Source organism: Amblyraja radiata, chromosome 14 (genome assembly GCF_010909765.2).
Source record: "Amblyraja radiata isolate CabotCenter1 chromosome 14, sAmbRad1.1.pri, whole genome shotgun sequence".
Classification (NCBI taxonomy): Eukaryota; Metazoa; Chordata; class Chondrichthyes; order Rajiformes; family Rajidae; genus Amblyraja; species Amblyraja radiata.
The window spans coordinates 23152966-23170451 of record NC_045969.1 but is presented as its reverse complement, the minus strand read 5'-3'; the positions used below and the strand labels follow the sequence as shown (position 1 = coordinate 23170451).

Below are 17486 nucleotides of genomic sequence, written 5' to 3'. Positions count from 1 at the left end.
TCCCGTGAACATCTTAATTTGAGAGAAGCGGACCTGGTATATGCAGCCAAGGAATATATGTCCAACTCACAAGGACAGGGCACAACATTGAAAGCAAGTGAGCTGCACTGTGAAACTAGCCCTGAAATGTGTAATTAGATGCACATGGAGCTGAAAGATGCTGTGGCACTGTTGGAAGAAGCTTGGACTTTACTCCTAACCAATCCCTCACAAAACAGTTATTCTGGTTGTTAACAACTTGCTCTATGTGGGGCCTTGCTGTGAGGAAATTAGTTGCTGTATTTCCTGCATCACAACACTTCATAAAAACTAGTGGCAGAGTGCCTTGAGGTGCACGCCTAATGCGTGCGGCCTTTTTATTCAGATGCCCCATAGTGCGTAGAATGAGAAGTAAACACTCCACCTGCTTCATTAAGCATCTGGTTGGGTGGTTTGCATGTAGCCACTTGGGCCAGCTTGCTGATATGGAGTAGATTTCTCGGCTGCAGCCACATATCCTACCAGCGCACAATGGCTCTTTGTCAGACATGCTCGCTTGGGAGAAGTCGTCACCCCAGGAAGCCTGAACAAAGAATGGCAGCATTAAAACCACTGAGTGTGGCTGCAAAAATGAATTTTCCTTGCAGTTGCAAGTAGTGAATTGATTGCAAGTGTTTGAATTACAGCTCTGGTAAAATTTATGCCTAAATCAAATATAGATTGTTTGCTAATAATGACATTGGAATAGTTGCTGACTATCGAGCACAATTAATCTTTTGTTACAAGGAATTGTATCGAGTCAGGCTTGAGTGATGAATGTCTTAGTCCTTTTCTGATACTTGCTGCCAGCTTCCTGTACTCAACAGAGTTTTATATCTTGGGTATTTTCCTATCTTATAAGAACACCGAGGAAGGATATTTGGCCCATTGGGTCCAAGCCCGCTCCATTAATCCGATTTCCCTGTATGCCTGTAATTTCTTCTCTCTCACATAAGCCTGTCAACGTCTCTTTGATTCTTTTTGCAATTAACCTAAGTAGCACATCTTTAGGACCTGACAGGAACACACACAGACACCCCCCCCCCCCCCTGGTTTGCTGGAGCCACTTATTGCACTGTTTATTTTAATCATTTGGTTACAAATGTTACCTGCAAGAGAAATTGAAGTAATGTCTTTGATTAGTTTGGATTTTCCAAGTCAAATCCAGCCTGAAATAATTATTAAAAAATAAAAATAGCAAATGCTTACATTTTTCAGTGAGTGAAGCAGGAGAAACAAATCTAGTAACTTTAGAAACCGAATATGCCTTAAATTGCAGAGGAGAAGGAGAGGTGGAGACTGGGAGAACAAAGAACATGACAGTAATAGAGTGGGGACTGAGGACCAAGAAAACATCTAAATTTTCCCAGTTCTGACGAAGGATCTGCAACTTGAAATGCTGCTTCTCTTTCTGCGGATGCTGCCTGAACCATTGAGTATTTCCAGCATTCTGAGCCTTTATTTCAGATTTCCAGTTTGTTTTGTTTTGATATATCGATTACTATTTAGAAACTTGCATGAACAAAAGATGTTTGAGGCCATTGACTGCGAGTGCTGTTACATGGCAACATTTGAAATGTCTCATCCTGCAGGTATTATGCAGCTTTAATGTTGGCGGATCCATGGCAACATTGCAGTCAGGCTGATTCTTATGAAGTAGGGAAGAATTAGAGATCTAAGTATGTTTAGTTTAGTATAGGGTGATTTCACGAAAGGTCACTGGATCATAGATCCTCACCGACGTGACCGCAAAATTTAACTGGGGTACAAACGTCACTTCCAGTACATGTTATTGATGCTAGAAACGCGAACTTTCAAACCTGTTAAAAACCGCGAAAACGGCCCGTTTTTGAGCTGTAAATAACTGTGCCAGTCGGCGATGTCGTCACATTTCCAAGTGCCTGTCACAGCCGCTCAATCTGGCTGAGCGAGGGGAAGGAGGAGATACATTCCCCCCTTGGTATTCCCTGCTTCCCTTCATGATTTGACAAGTGGAGACACTAGGGTAAAAGGTTAGACTGAGAGACATTGAGAGGTTGTTATTGTCACAGTACCAAAGACCTGGCTTCGATCCTGATCTTTGCAAGTTCTTCCTGTCAACACATGGGCTCCCTCTGGGTCTTCCGGTTTCCTCCCACATCCAAAGGTTTGTGGGTTTGTAGGTTAATTGGCTGTGTAAATTGCCTCTCATGTGCAAGAAGTGGATGAGAAAGTGGAATAACATAATATTTGTGTGAATGGGTGATGGATGGTCAGCAGTTGGTGAAATAACCTGTTTCTGTGCTGTATCTCTAAACTAAACCTTGGTTTGCATATTATCTGGGCAAATCATACAATACTCAAGTACAGAAGGTAGTGCAAAGAAAATAAATAGTGCAGAAAATAGTGTTACAGCTGCAGAGAAAGTGCAGCTTTTAAAAAAAGTGCAAAAGATTAGGAATTTGTTCTTAGCAGATGAAGGGATCCTTAAAGGAACGCAGAGAAGAAGAGAGGTAGAGAGATGCAGGAAATGAATTTTGGAACTCATGAACAGATACAGCCAAAGGTATGGCAGCCATTGATAGAGCAAAATAAGTCAGAGACATACAAGGCATTGGAACTTGTTGCTGGGCTGGGAAAGGTGCAGAGCCAGACAGGGAGGTGCCTGTGGTTAGATAGTCAGCTCTTTCCATTTACTGGGGTTGGGATTATTACATCTTTAACACCTGATTACAGCATCCGAACATTCTTCTTACACAACTCACACCATCAAGGAGAGGGACCACCCACTTATCTCAGCCTGGTTAATAGCTAAGTGTCTGGCTACAATAGAAGAGAGATGTTCAAGTCTGTTACTTGAGCTCTCAATGTTGTTACAGGTTTGAGCTTAGGTGAGGATCGGAGTGATTATTTCAGACTGATTATTAGCTCTTCACAAAAGGAGGGGAAAATTTAGAGGAATTTAGAACAACCCCATTAAGTATTTGGATGATGGTATTACTGTTAATATTGTTGTGACGTGCATATTCCGCTGGTGTTATTGACCACTAGCTCCACTTGTCAAATCGTGAAGGGAAGCAGGGAATACATAGGAGGGAATGTATCTCAAAATAAGTAAGAATGAAATAGGCTCTGAGAGATTGGAAGTGGCCCAGTGTCATGCATGGACACACTTGGCAAGAGTGAGCCAGGTGGCATTGTTGCTGTGGCCAGAGTGAATACCCATCAGACGAATGTGGCAATTTTCTTGGAATATGCAGGTCATAACAACAATATTATCAGTAATACCAGCACACAAATGCCTAATGGGGTTGTCCCAAATTCCTCTAATTTTCCCCGTCCTTTTGGGAAGAGCTATTAACCAGTCTGAAGAAGGTTCTTAGAAACATAGAAAATAGGTGCAGGAGTAGGCCATTCGGCCCTTCGAGCCTGCACCGCCATTCAATATGATCATGGCTGATCATCCAACTCAGTATCCTGTACCTGCCTTCTCTCCATACCCCCAGATCCCTTTAGCCACAAGGGCCACATCTAACTCCCTCTTAAATATAGCCAATGAACTGGCCTCAACTACCTTCTGTGGCAGAGAATTCCAGAGATTCACCACTCAGTGTGAAAAATGTTTTTCTCATCTCGGTCCTAAAAGATTCCCCCCTTATCCTTAAACTGTGACCCCTTGTTCTGGACTTCCCCAACATCGGGAACAATCTTCTTGCATCTAGCCTGTCCAACCCCTTAAGAATTTTGTAAGTTTCTATAAGATCCCCCCTCAATCTTCTAAATTCTAGCGAGTACAAGCCGAGTTTATCCAGTCTTTCTTCATATGAAAGTCTTGACCCGAAACGTCACCTATTCCTTCGCTCCATAGATGCTGCCTCACCCGCTGAGTTTCTCCAGCATTTTTGTCGACCTTTGATTTTTCCAGCATCTGCAGTTCTTTCTTAAACAACCAGTCTGAAATAATCACTCCAATGCTCGCTCCAAAGCTTAAACCTGTAACATCATTGACAGCCCAAGTAACAGACCTAAACTCTCTCTATTGTAGACACAAAAAGCTGTAGTAACTCAGCGGGACAGGTAACATCTCTGGAGAGAAGTAATGGGTGATGATTCGGGTTGAGACCCTTCGTCAGACTGGTTAGGGATAAGGGAAACAAGAGATAAGCGATGATGTAGAGATAAAGAACAATGAATGAAAGATATATGCAAAAATGTAACAATGATAAAGGAAACAGGCCATTGTTAGCTGTGATGGAAGGCCAAAAAAACTTATCTCTCCACTGCACTCTCCCCCCCCGATGTCAGAGTCAAAGTCAAAGCCCCCGGCTGGCGATGGCGATTGTCCCGCGGCCATTAAAGCTACGCCGGGTGATGCAAGGTCGCACACCGGGTTCTTGATGTTAGAGCCCCCGGCGTGCGCTCGCAGAGTCCCGCGGCCATTCCAAGCCGCGCGGGGCGGTGCTGTAAGGCCCCGCTCCAGGAGCTCTTCAACCCCGCAACTCGGGCGGGAGAAGTCGCCGTTGCGGGAGCCCCGAAAAGCGGTCACCCAGCAGTGACCCGCGGGCTCCCGGTGCCGCCGTCCGCCAAACCCGCAGTTGCAGCCACCGAATCTCCGGAGGTCGGGCCGCAGCAGCGTCCACCACAGCTCCACCCGCTCTGGACTCGGCCAGCTCCGCGACGGTGAGGTGAGTAGTCGGCACCACAGCCCCCGGTATTCCTGTTGGAGGCCGCTCCTCGTTGCAGCCCCAACGACAACGGAGACCCGACAAAGAAAAGGTCGGGTCTCCCGTGCAGGGAGAGATTTAAAAGTTACTCCCACCCCCCCACACCACCCCCACCCCCCCACACACATACCCCAACAAAAAATAATAAAAACTACATAAAAACATAGACATAAAATAATAAAAATGCAGACGGACTGCAGAGGCCGCTGCTGACGAGAGTCGCGCCGCCCACCTGTTCAGGCGGTCACCCAGTCTACGTTTGCCCAGTCTACGTTTGGTCTTGTCGATGTTTAAGAGTCCACATCTTGAACAACGGATACAGTAGATGAGGTTGGAGGAGGTCCAAGTGAACCTCTGCCTCACCTGAAAGGACTGTCGGGGCCCTTGGACAGAGTTGAGGGAGGAGGTATAGGGACAGGTTGCATCCTCTGCGGCTGCAGATCAAGGTACCTGGGGAGGGGGTTTGGGTGGGAAGGGCTGAGTTTACCAGGGAATTGCAGAGGGAACGATGCTGCGGCAGGTGGAAAGGGGTGAAGATGAGAAAACGTGGCTAGTTGTGGGATCCCGTTGGAGGTGGTGGAAATTTAGAAGGATTATGCTTCGTATGCGACGGCTGATGGCGTGAAAGGTAAGGACTAGGGGGAGGGGGAGCAAGGGCGGAACTGTGGGGTACCGAGGAGACACGAGTGAGGGCCTCATCTATGATGGGAGATGGGTGGTAAATCCCCATCTATATGGTAACCCCCATTCCCTAAAGAATGAGGACATCTCGGATGTCCTGGTATGGAACACCTCATCTTGGGCACAGATGCGGCATAGACGGAGGAATAAGGAATAGAATTTTCACAGATAGTGTAGTCGAGATAGTTGTGGGAGTCAGTGGGTTTGTAATAGACGTCAGTCAGTCTATTTCCTGTGATGGAGACTGTGAGATCAAGAAAGGGGAGGGATGTGTCGGAGGTTGCCCAAGTAAATTTGAGTGCAGGATGGAAATTGGTGGTGAAGTTGATGGTCCATGAATTCTGCATGGGTGCAGGACGTAGCACCAATGCAGTCTTCAATGTAAAGGAGATAAGAGTTCTGGGATAGGGCCAGTGTACGCCTGGAACAGGGATTGTTCAACGTACTCTACAAAGAGGCAGGCATAACTGGGACCCATGCGTTTGCCCATAGCTACACCTTGGACTTGGAGGAAGTGGGAGGATTCGAAGGAGAAGTTATTAAGGCTGAGGACTTGGCAGAGTAGAGTGTTAGTAGAGGGAAATTGGATGGTTCACTTGTTTCCCTTATCCCTAAACGGTCTGAAGAAGGGTTTCAGGCCAAAACATCACCCATTCCTTCTCTCCAGAGATGCTGCCTGTCCCGCTGAGTTACTCCAGCTTTTTGTGTCTACGGTTTAAACCAGCAACTGCAGTTCCTTCCTGCACATTTTTTTGCTATAGTAGCCTGACACTTCCAGCAGTGTGTTGCTGTCTGTCAATGCATCCACCCTGAGAGAACAGTCAACAACAGCCAGCCCAAAGACCAAGGTGGTGGCTGCACCTTCATCTGCAAGGGACAACTGGAGGATCAAAAAGACACAAAGTGCTGGAGTAACTCAGTGGGTCATTTCAGTCTGAAGAAACGCCCCGACCCGAAACGTCACCTATCCATGTTCTTCAGGGATGTTGCCTGACCTGCTGAGTTACTCCAGCACTTTGTGTCTTTTTGTTGTGAACTAGCATCCGCAGTTCCTTTTTTTTCTACATTTGGAGGACCTCCTGTCTTGAAGGGGTGGGCTACTCAGGCATCTCAGGACCTCCCCAGTGGGGGTAAGCGGATGTCTTTTGAACATCCAGCTCACCGTAACATGGAGTCCATTCCATCTGGTCATCAGCATATAGTTCCCAATCCCGGATGCAATGGGTCAAAGGAGAATCTAAGTTCCCATGAGAGATGGACTGATCCTCTTGGAATATCATAATCCAACATTATCTGGGTTGGGGCTGTTTCCAGGAGGAGAGTTCCAAGCATCTTGTCAGAAGGATGACTAATCCAACACAAGGATGATAGACACAAAAAGCTGGAGTAACTCAGCGGGAAAGGCAGCATCTCTGGATAGAAGGAATGGGTGACGTTTCAGGCCGAGACCCTTCTTCAGACGAGGATAACTTGCTTCCTGCCGGGTATAAGTGACAGCTGCCTAGTCTAATTTATAGCTTTAACTTCAGTGCACACTGTTACAATGCTGCCTGGAGTGGACAGTTACTGTACTGGACAGAGTGCAATTTCTACACAATTCATTTCTGCCCGCAGAGAATGCCGTCATTGTACCGTTTGCATTTTAAACGGATCATTGTTTACAGTGCACACTGTAACAATACCGAGTACGGAATGGATAGTCACTGCTTGCTGTTGCAATGTAGTCTATAAAGTATACCGTATACTACGTACTGCTATCGGTTACTGTGTATAGAATGTGCTATTTTAACACCGTCCACTGCATTCTGTTGCAATACCGTCGCTGTCCTTCAGATGTCAGCTGTGGCTCATTGGAAGCACTCTTGCTTGAGTGCCTGAGCTGTGGGCACGACCCTTTGTAACTTTACTGCAAGTTGTACGTGGCCCCCGTGCCGTGCATCGCCGATGGACGGAACAGACTTCAGGGTAACATTTTAAAGGGAAAGCAAATCTTTGCTGCCTCGGTCATTTAATGTGATTAAAATTAGACCAGCTCGCTGCTTCTGGGAGCATACGCTGCATGGGTTGTTGTATTGCAACAGTGCATAGATTGCACGGTCCTTTCTGTATGTACAACTGTGCACAAACCCAAATATCGTCTGAGCACTGCAGCTTGACCAAAGATCCTATAGCGGAGATCTTTGAGCTTGACTACCAAGGTCCCGGTGATCATGGTTGTGGAGGAGAGGCGCTGTGGACGGAGGTTTGCACTCCTGCAGGAAGGTGAGGTTCAAACATTGCAGTGAGGAAGACAGAGGAAGGTGGTGGTGCTTTAATGCAGCCTTGCTTGACATTGTTCATGGAGCAAACGTAACTTGGGGAAGAATTCCCGTGGTGTTTGCCTATGAGGAGGTTATTCCACATTCCTTCCCAACTGAAGGAGTTAAAAGCGTTTGCAGAAATACTCCAGACGCAGGCGACCCCCGCGTTATGAATGTTAAGGTTACAGAATTCACAAATTATGGCCCAACATTTGATAAATGGAATAAAAAATTACTTTCACGAAATTTTCCACGCAAAATTAATTATATGGAAAATCGCGATGCGGACAAATTTCTAGGGACGCAACCCCTCTGCAACATGGGCTGCTTGTGTAAAGTTATGATTTCCCATAAAATGTATAAACACAGCACCATTTAGAGAGTAAAATCGCGGTCTGTAATCAGAGTGTGCAACCCGAACAGTTTGAAAATTGGAAATGTGGCCACAAACCGCGTTCCCACCGGCAGAAAATGCCTGCAGTCCCACAGCATCCGGTCAATCCATCCCACCCCACTTCCAATCGCTTGCCTGTATGTAGGGGCTGAGCGTAAATCAGGAGTTTGTACGTTGGGAAGGGCTTGTACAGGTAAATAAAAGCAGAACTGTTTACAGAGCATACAGCGTGCAGTCCATGGACTACATTGGTGTGCTGTTCACAGCATTGAGTTCTAACATCCACGGATTATATGATTAGAGAGTGTACATAATGTCCAGAGAATACCTAATCACAGGTCTCAGTGCAAAATATACAACAACAATATTTGGAACTTATATTGTGCCTTTAACTGAGTACATTATCCCAAAGTACTTTGCTGGACTATTATCAAAATAAGTTGTTACACTTTGTACAACGTTTACTGTTAAAGCTATTTGTAGAATTGTGACATTAGCTATATATTAACGATGTTATCTGCTGAAACTCAATTATGACTAAGTACTGTACATTTTTGAAATATATTCTTATCTATTTGAATGTTTGCTTTTCTTTTGACAGGATTGGGTATGGCAACAGGAGACGAGATGAATGGCTCAGGGAATTTAATGGACTTCTTGGATGAATCAATCCCAGAGGTTGGCATGTATGAGGACTTTCATACCATTGATTGGTTGAGAGAAAAGTCCCGTGACACCGACAGACATAGAAAGGTATTCACACAGCTTTCAGTATTTGTTTGTGGGACGTGGGAGAATTCAAGGGTTACTGGGTCACAATTAAAAATGAAAATGCTGGAAATGGACGCACACAGTGCACACACGCACACACAAACACGCGTACATAACCACGCACACACAAACACGCACACACACAAATATGCGCACATACAAACACGCACTCAAACACGCACTCAAACACGCACATAAAACACACAAGCAAAAACACACAAATGCACACACACAAAAGCACACCCAAACACACACACACAAAACACACATACAATCTCATACAAACATACATTGATGTTAACACGCTTGTTCCAATACCTTGGGCTCTTTGTATTGGTTTATTACTGTCATGTCTACCAAGATATAGTGAAAAACATTGTTTTGTGTGGTATACCCGCAGATCATACCATACCTGAGTACAACAGGTGGTGCAAAAAAAGAAACAAAGGAGTGCAGTATATAGTGTTACAACTACAGAACAAGTGCAGATATAAAAATGTTATAACAACAGAAAACGTACAGATAAAAAGCCAGTGCAAGAACGAGGAGGATGGGAGATCAATAATACATTGTTAGCATAAGAGAGGTCTGCACAAGAGCCTGATAACAGTGGGGAAGAAGCTCTTCATGATACAGTAGTATGTGCTCACAAGCTTTTATATCTTCTGCTTGATGGTAGAGGGGAGGGAGAGAATGATTACGTTGATTCCATGATTACGTTGTCAGCTTTACTGAGATGGCATGAAGTGTGGATGTAGTCATGGGGGGTGGGGGGTGGGGGGGGGGGGAGGCTGCATTGCCTGATGGATTGGATTACATCCACGACTGCAATTTCTTGCGGTCTTGGAAAGAGCAGTTGGCTTATTAAGCTGACATGCATCCAGATAGGATGCTTTGCTAGAGGCATCTGTAGAAATTGGTAAGTTAGAGTGATACAGTGTGGAAACAAGCCTTTCAGCCCTATTGCCCACACCGGCCAACATATCCCAGCTACACTAGTCCCACCTGCACGCGTTTGGTCCATATCCCTCCAAACCTGTACTATCCATGTATCTAACTATTTCTTAAATGTTGGGATAGTCCCTGCCTCGACTACCTCTTCTGGCAGCTTGTTCCACACACCCACCGCCCTTTGTGTGAAAAAGGCACCCCTTGGATTCCTATTAAATCTTTTCCCCTTCACCTTAAACCTATGTCCTCGATTCACCTACCCTGGGCAAGAGATTCTGTGCATCTACCCGATTTATTCCTCTCATGATTTTATACACCTCTATAAGATCTCCGCTCATCCTCCTGCGCGGAATGGAGTCCCAGCCAACTCAACCTCTCCCTATAGCTCAGACCCTCTAGCCCCGGCAACATCTTTGTAAATCTTCTCTGTACCCTTTCCAGCTTGCCAACATCTTTCCTATAACATTTTGCCCAGAACTGAACACAATACTCTAAATGTGGCCTCACTAACCTCTTATGCAACAGCAACATGACCTCCCAACTTCTATACTCATTGGTGGAGATGTACCAAATTTCCTTTGTATTCTGAAGAAGTAGAGGTGTTGGTGTGCTTTCTTAGCTGTGGCATCAATGGGGTTGGACCAGGTGTTGGTGATATTTACACCTAGAACTCAGTAAATCAGGCAACATCTGTGGAATATCTCATAGAGTGAGGCCATGTGAGGGGAATATATATTTTGTGGTGCAATCTTTTTGGAACTGGAGGAAATTGCAAAAGATGATCTGTTAATTGCTGTTAGGGTGGAAGATGTGGACTTGGGAACTCTGCCATTGCTCAATCCAGCAGCAGAGGAGATGCAGGAAGAAGCACAGGAAATAAATATGATGCTGTCACAGGCTCAGACACTATGGTAAAGAGGAAGACATTTCAGATCACCCGTAACATAAAATGCAATCAATGTCTCTGAAACATACCGAAACATTGAAAAATATTAAACATTTTAAAAATAAACCTTAGATGATCGAACTCAACATTAAAATATTCTACATTGCCAATCCTTGAGAAATTTTAAGTTGTTGATTAAATAAAGGAGTAAATGTTTTTGCCAAGATTCTATCTAAAAGCCTCTCAACATCAGAACTCTTTTTAACATGATTGGGTCTCTCACCAACATTCTATTCATTCACGACAAAAGGGTAAAGACCAATTGTGTAGCCTTGTACCTCGACAAGTGGAATTCAGGATAAAATGCCTAAGTTCCCGTTCCTGCACTGAACACCATGCGGATTACTGCATCCATCCACCTGTCTGCAGTGAAATGTTGGCAGAAGCTTCAGTACCTGAATGTCCATTAGGAGGCCCCAGAGCCATTGATGGTTGGGCCAGCAAATGTTGCCTGTTTTGATGCTATTTTTCCACCAAATTCACCAAGGTCTATCCCAAATTGAGATGCCATCTTGAACCACTTCCATGATTATGCTGTGGGGAACAAGTTTTAGGATTGCATCCATTTTAGGGTGCCGTCACAGTCCAAAGGCAGCTTGCCTGTATGAAATACATGTATGTGAGTGTGAAGATAGCTGTTGTGTTAAGGTTGGTGGGATTACTAATACTGAAGACACCGTGTCACTTTGCTAACGTTTGCAACTTTGTATTGTAGTTCAGTTGACTATTGTCATGATAAACAGATATATCAGTCTTAAATGTTGCTAGAGTAAGTGAGTTGTATAATATTCCACCGTTCCATAGTATGGAGAAAGCCTGAGGACTTTACATGTACAGGAGACGCCATCCATGTGTTTATTGCCATTAACATTTGAGGCATTAGACCTTGTGGTTTGGAAAGTGCTGTCAAAGAACTTCCTGATGTGCATATTATAGATGGAACATTTTACAGGCAAGGTGGTGTTGTAATGGAAGAGGTGAATTTTTGTTTTGGGCAAATGTCTTTCAAACAGACTGTGTTTTGTTTGTTCCATATTCCACCCATTACTCCCCAGGAATAAGGGGTAAGCCGTTTAGAACGGAGATGAGGAAACACTTTTTCACACAGAGAGTTGTGAGTCTGTGGAATTCTCTGCCTCAGAGGGCGGTGGAGGCTGGTTCTCTGGAAACTTTCAAGAGAGAGCTAGAAAGGGCTCTTGAAGCTAGCGAAGTCAGGGGATATGGGGAGAAGGCAGGAACGGAGTACTGATTGTGGATGATCAGCCATGATCACATTGAATGGTGGTGCTGGCTTGAAGGGGCGTATGGCCTACTACTGCACCTATTGTCTATTGTCTATACGACTGCATGTTAAAGCTGGAATCCTTCATTCCCTGAGCAACAGCACGCTGGTGAGTTCAGTGCGCTGCCAGTGATCTAAGCAGGAAGAATTGAGCTGTTTTGTACTGTTTCCCATTAAGAATTCATGTCAATGTGCCTTTGTGCACACTAGAAGAAGGTATCCACTTACAGCCCCAGCATCTGGCACCACCCCTGACTCTCTAGGCGAGCCAGTGAGCCCTGCTTCACGCACCGCACAGTCCAGTTGACGCGGCTGTTGTTGAGGATCATGTTGCAGCCCCTGGGGACAGCGCTTTCTTCAGACCTTTGCCACTGACATCTCCCCTCTCACCCGCCATTCTGTCCGCACCTCCTGCTTGACCGCCGCCACCACCATCTCCTGTCGGTATCTTGCACACCCCCTCCCCACCACCGCCGTTGTGACCTCCTCTCCCGGAGTCGTCGACATGCACCACATTGAAAGTGGCAGCAGTTGAGAGGGGAGGGGGCATTATCAGCATTTTCTTTCTGTACCCCCTTTAAGAGTTTACCCTGAATTACCTGGAAACGAACATTACCCAAGCTGCCATCTCATGTGCTCCAGGATTACTTCAAGACTTCTGAGGGTGAAAGTTTTGATAGTAGTTGTGACTGTATAGTATAATATTACACTCACTTCATAGATCCACCCTAACTTTAAACAGGGTGATGTACCTGCAATAATTGAACTGAGTCCTTTGTATTCAAATCATTCCCAGCATCACAAATATATTAAAATAATTACAATGCTGAATTGAGATCTTTCACTCCTTCCTCATGGTTGGAAGAGTATTCAACTGAAGAATGTGCTGAAAGCATAAGTGGTTTATAATTTCCATTGCTTTTCAAACGCGGAGGCTTGGAGAAAGGGCAGTTCAGAAGTGTTGTTACCAGGAGGTGAGTGGATCCAAAATCAGGTGACTGAGGTCTGATGCTTATACCAGTTTGAGATATACACAGCTTTTGTTTGTGATCCTGAATCTCGGAGAGCAACCTGGGTACCACGTGAGAAAACAGCTCGGTTAATGCGTGTTTTGCAAAGTTTATACCCTCTTGTATTGATAATGAGGAGTTTAGAAGGATGAGGGGAACCTCATTGAAACTTACCGAATAGTGAAAGGCCTGGATAGAGTGACTGCAGAGAGGATAGGACGAGGCCACAGCCTCAGAATAAAAGGATGTACCTTTAGAAAGGATATGAGAAGGGATTTCCTTAGTCAGAGGGTGGTGAATATGTGGAATTCATTGCCATAGACTGCTGTAGAGGCCAAGCCAATGGATATTTTTAAGGCGGAGATTGATAGATTCTTGATTAGTCCTGGCTAACAGTTGCTCCACAAGTGATGTTTAGTACTCTGGCTTACACTTGCTCTTCAAGTGATCTCTTTAGCCCATTTGTCTTGCTTAATCACATCATTAAACAGAGGAGATTACCTGGCCAAAATTGCTGACTGTGCTTCCTTCATAATCGTGGCGACTCTTCAAAATCAGGATGGAAGGAAGGTGTTTTGAGATATCCTGAGGTTGTAGATGAATATACTGCTGGGAAGGATAAACTCAGTGTGTGGAGACTCTTGCAAAGTGAATCCAGTCACCGTACGATCTTGAATCCTGAGTGCAATCAGAGTGGATCTAGCCCTCGGGAGTGCAATCTGGACAGGGCAATAAACTGGATGGTTGAAATTCAGGAGAGTATAACCTTGGTGAGAGGTGTTCCTGGGTATTGGAATGCACAGGGTGTGATGTAGAATGCAAGTGTAATACTTAGATGTTCCCATTCCAGGTGGTAAATCCAATTTTCAGTTTGCCAGGCCAGATTTGGTTAAAGTCTGTGGTTGGAAATCAGTTACATAGAACATGGAACAGTACATCACAGAAACAGCCCGTGATATCTGAGCTGAACATCATGCCTACTTTAACTTACTGCTTCTGCCTGCACTTGATTGATCTTCCTTTCCCTGCATTTTAATGCGTTCGTCTTAGTAGGGGGCGCTCCTCTGTGTGCTGCCATGTCAGCAGCGCGTCAGTCTTTTCAACTTTTTTTTATTTTTTAGTATGTTTTAAAGTATGTATTTAATGTTCCTTCGTGTGTTTTGTGTGGGGGGTGGTGTGGGGGGGTGAGGGGGAAACCGCTTCGGTCGCCTCCTCCATGGAGAGGCGACTTTTTCCAGGTCGCCTCCCCCGTGGCCTAACATTAAGGATCGGCGCGGCCTTTCCCGGAGACGCGCCCGGGGCTTCAGCGGCGGGCGCAGCGTGGACTCTCGATGTGGAGCGATGTGGAGCGGGTGAGCCCTCGCTGGAGGGGAGCGCTCAGTTTCACTGGCCCAGGGCAGCCGGCAGCCTGAAGTCGCAGCCTGAAGTCGCGGTCTGCAGAGCTCCAGCTGGTGCGGCGTCTACAGCCCGGGATCCCTCGTGGGGGACCCGGGGGAAGAAGAAGCCACCACTGCCGGCACGCGGCCAACTTCTACCGCGGGGCCGGCATGGACTTACCATCACCCCTGGAGGGGAGCTTCGACCGCCGGCCCTGCAGTCTACGGTGCTTCTGGCTGCGGCGGGGACTTTAAATCTCGACCGCCGGCCTGCGGCCTACAACAACTTAAAGTCGCGGTCTCCGGTGAGGAAGAGCCGATCCTGGACTGACTCTGGACTCTGGTCCTGTCCACGGCGGGGAAATGGAGGAGGACTGGCCAAATTTTGTGCCTTCCACCACAGTGATGAATGCTGTGGTGGATGTTTGTGTTACATTTTTATTGTGGTTGTGTGTTCTATATTATTGTATCGCTGCCGACAACCCAAATTCCACCGACCCTGGTTGTGTGGCAATAAATTCTATCTTATCTTATCTTATAAGCCTCTAAAATGCCTCTATTGTATCTGCTTCCAGCACTGTCTCTGGCAACGCATAGCAGGCAGCTATAACTCTTGATGTAGGAAATTCAGAAAATTATAAGAAAGATGAGTAATTTGGAATATGTTTAACCCAAGAGCTTATGTACTGTGAAAGCTCCATGGGGAAAAATGGCAACACAGTGAAGAGGATGTTAGGAGAGGCGATAAATAGATTGATCGGGTGTAAATTCCACATGAACGGGTAATAGAGATGCCCATTATTGCACCTATTTGTTAGGTAAATTGAGGAATTGTCTCCTAATGACAGGAAACAGGAGGTTGAACATGATTAATGGTGAACTGGGCGTAGGATTTGCATCCATTTGTTAAGTAAATGGAGGAATTGTTTTCCGATGTCAAGGGTCCGGAGTTTAAACATTGATCAATGGTGAATTGTTTCAGAAGTGAATCCACAAGCAACCATTATGCTGTGGGAATATAAGAATGCTATGGGTGCTGCGAATATTTGAAACACTTTGTTTTCTCTCAGAGTGTTTCCCAGTTCGCATTGTTAAGGGTTTTTGAGAAACTCACGACAGCTCTAAACATTTCGTCTACTCCACTGCAAAATCTCCTCAAGGTATGCCTACTTTGAAGAAGTTCTCCTCCTCTCTCTGAAGACAGTTTAACAACCGCCTCTCTCACTGCCCCCCCCCCCCCCCCTGTGATTCCCCCTTCCCTCCAACTCTACGACCACATCTTAACCCAGACCCGTTACCACAGCCACGTTTGCTTTCTCGTGACTTGCCTGCGCCTCCATCTTGTACCTCATGGTTTCCAGCTCCACTTCCCTACCTCCCAGTTCGGATCCAACCTGGACTATAGATACTGACCTGCTATCTGCCACCTTACACGGCAGTTCTCCTTCCATGCTGTACGATCTACTCTGGCTGCGATGTGCCGGCACCAACAGGACCTCGCTTTGACTCTCCCGAAACTTCGGGCCTCACTCACTCAGACCTGTAACGGACCCCAGCTCTACTTCATCCACCGACAGATGCATGCCTTCAATAAACGATTCCTGGCCCACCTGGACTCCACCAAGGACCTTAAACACGCCCACCTCCAGGCTGTTCCTGCCACCGACACTCCGCGACTCGAACGCCTGCAGGCCCCCGGGCCCCAACACTGATCTGTGCCGCCTGCCCGAACACCACCAGGCCGAGTCTCGTGACGCCATCTTTGCCACGAGGAGCAGCACCAGCACTCTCCGCCTACCTGACCGATCTCATGCCCAGACCACCATCGCCGACCTCCACGTGGCCGCTGCCGCTGACCTTCACCCACCCACCGATAACGCCAATCCTCGCTGCCTCACCGGTAAATCTGACTATCGACCCCTCACCGATAACGCCGACCCTTGCTACCTCCTCGATTCCTCCGACTATCGCCACCAAAACTTTGCCACCGCACCGGGACCGCCGAACCTCGCCGCCTCACCGGGATGGATATGAAGATGACATTTCCTACTTTGGGATAATCTAGAGCAAAGGGTCACTGTTTAAATATAGGGTGTCACCCATTTAAGATAGAAATAAGGTAAAATCTTTACTTTCAGAGAGTTAATGAATCTCTCTTCCTCAAAGTGTGGTGAAAGCAGACTCCTTGAACGCTTTAAAGCAGTGCTAAATACAATCTTAATCAGCCAGAGGGTGAAAGTTCTGGCATATTGATGAGCATGTGGAATTGAGGTTACAATCGGCTGAGCCCTGGTCTTATTAAGTGGCAGAACAGACTTGAGGGGCCGAGTATCCTACTGCTACACTTACTGCTATAATTGACAATAAAAGTTTAATGGCTACAATAAGACCAATTCAAATCCATTCTATAATTGCTTTACCTTTACTTTCAGATCACAAGCAAAAGTAAAGAGTCGATATGGGAATGTATCAAAGGCCTGTTGGACGCGTGGTCAGGATGGGTGGTGATGTTGCTCATTGGACTTCTGGCAGGTACAACATCTCGGATTTACTGTTATTCGTGCAGTGTATGTCACCTCCAGGAGCTGGTGTCAAATTATTGAATGGGATCGGGCAGGGACAACATGACAGAGTGTTTTATTTTGGAGTATTTTCCATAATGTGTTGGGCAGGTGCAGAGCACAGTCAAAATGCTGAAGGAATACTAGGCTATCTATCAAGAAGAGCACAATGTCTCACACGGCAAGATTAAATAAAGCTGGCTTACTACTCACATTTAGAAGGTAACTAGACTAAGTGGGACCCGTTGGGTCCCAGTCACACGGGAGGCCTGGTCCCCCTACTTAACCATTCCCCAACGCAATATTTCACCACTCACCCGTTTCCCCAATGCAACCCGTTCCCCCAACCCAATATTCCACCACTCACCCATAGCCCCTAATTGCGCAGGCGCGGCTCTTTTCCCCTCATCCCTGAGCACTCCCTCCCCCTCCTCTTCATAGGAACGTCACAAAATTTTGAGATTTTAAAAATCAAGCCTGTAATTTATCCCAT

General features: G+C 46.1%; 1 protein-coding gene and 1 long non-coding RNA gene across 4 annotated transcripts in view; one reads left to right on the top strand and one right to left on the bottom strand.

Annotated features, from left to right (window-relative positions):
* clcn4 (chloride voltage-gated channel 4) overlaps positions 1–17486 on the top strand; it is a 62201-nt gene that overhangs the window by 15415 nt on the left and 29300 nt on the right. The window contains exons 1-4 of one of the 3 annotated variants that reach the window (XM_033032778.1): positions 7385–7551; positions 7586–7664; positions 8698–8849; positions 16865–16964. In XM_033032778.1, coding sequence (XP_032888669.1) covers positions 7462–7551; positions 7586–7664; positions 8698–8849; positions 16865–16964 — 421 coding nt within the window. In that variant the 5' untranslated portion in view covers positions 7385–7461. The other 2 variants (XM_033032780.1, XM_033032779.1) reach the window with 2 other exon arrangements.
* LOC116980499 lies at positions 608–15827 on the bottom strand. The gene is made up of 3 exons (XR_004413986.1): positions 15646–15827; positions 1410–1417; positions 608–619 (listed from the first exon to the last, which is right to left on the bottom strand). It is a non-coding gene; the product is annotated as an uncharacterized LOC116980499 (long non-coding RNA).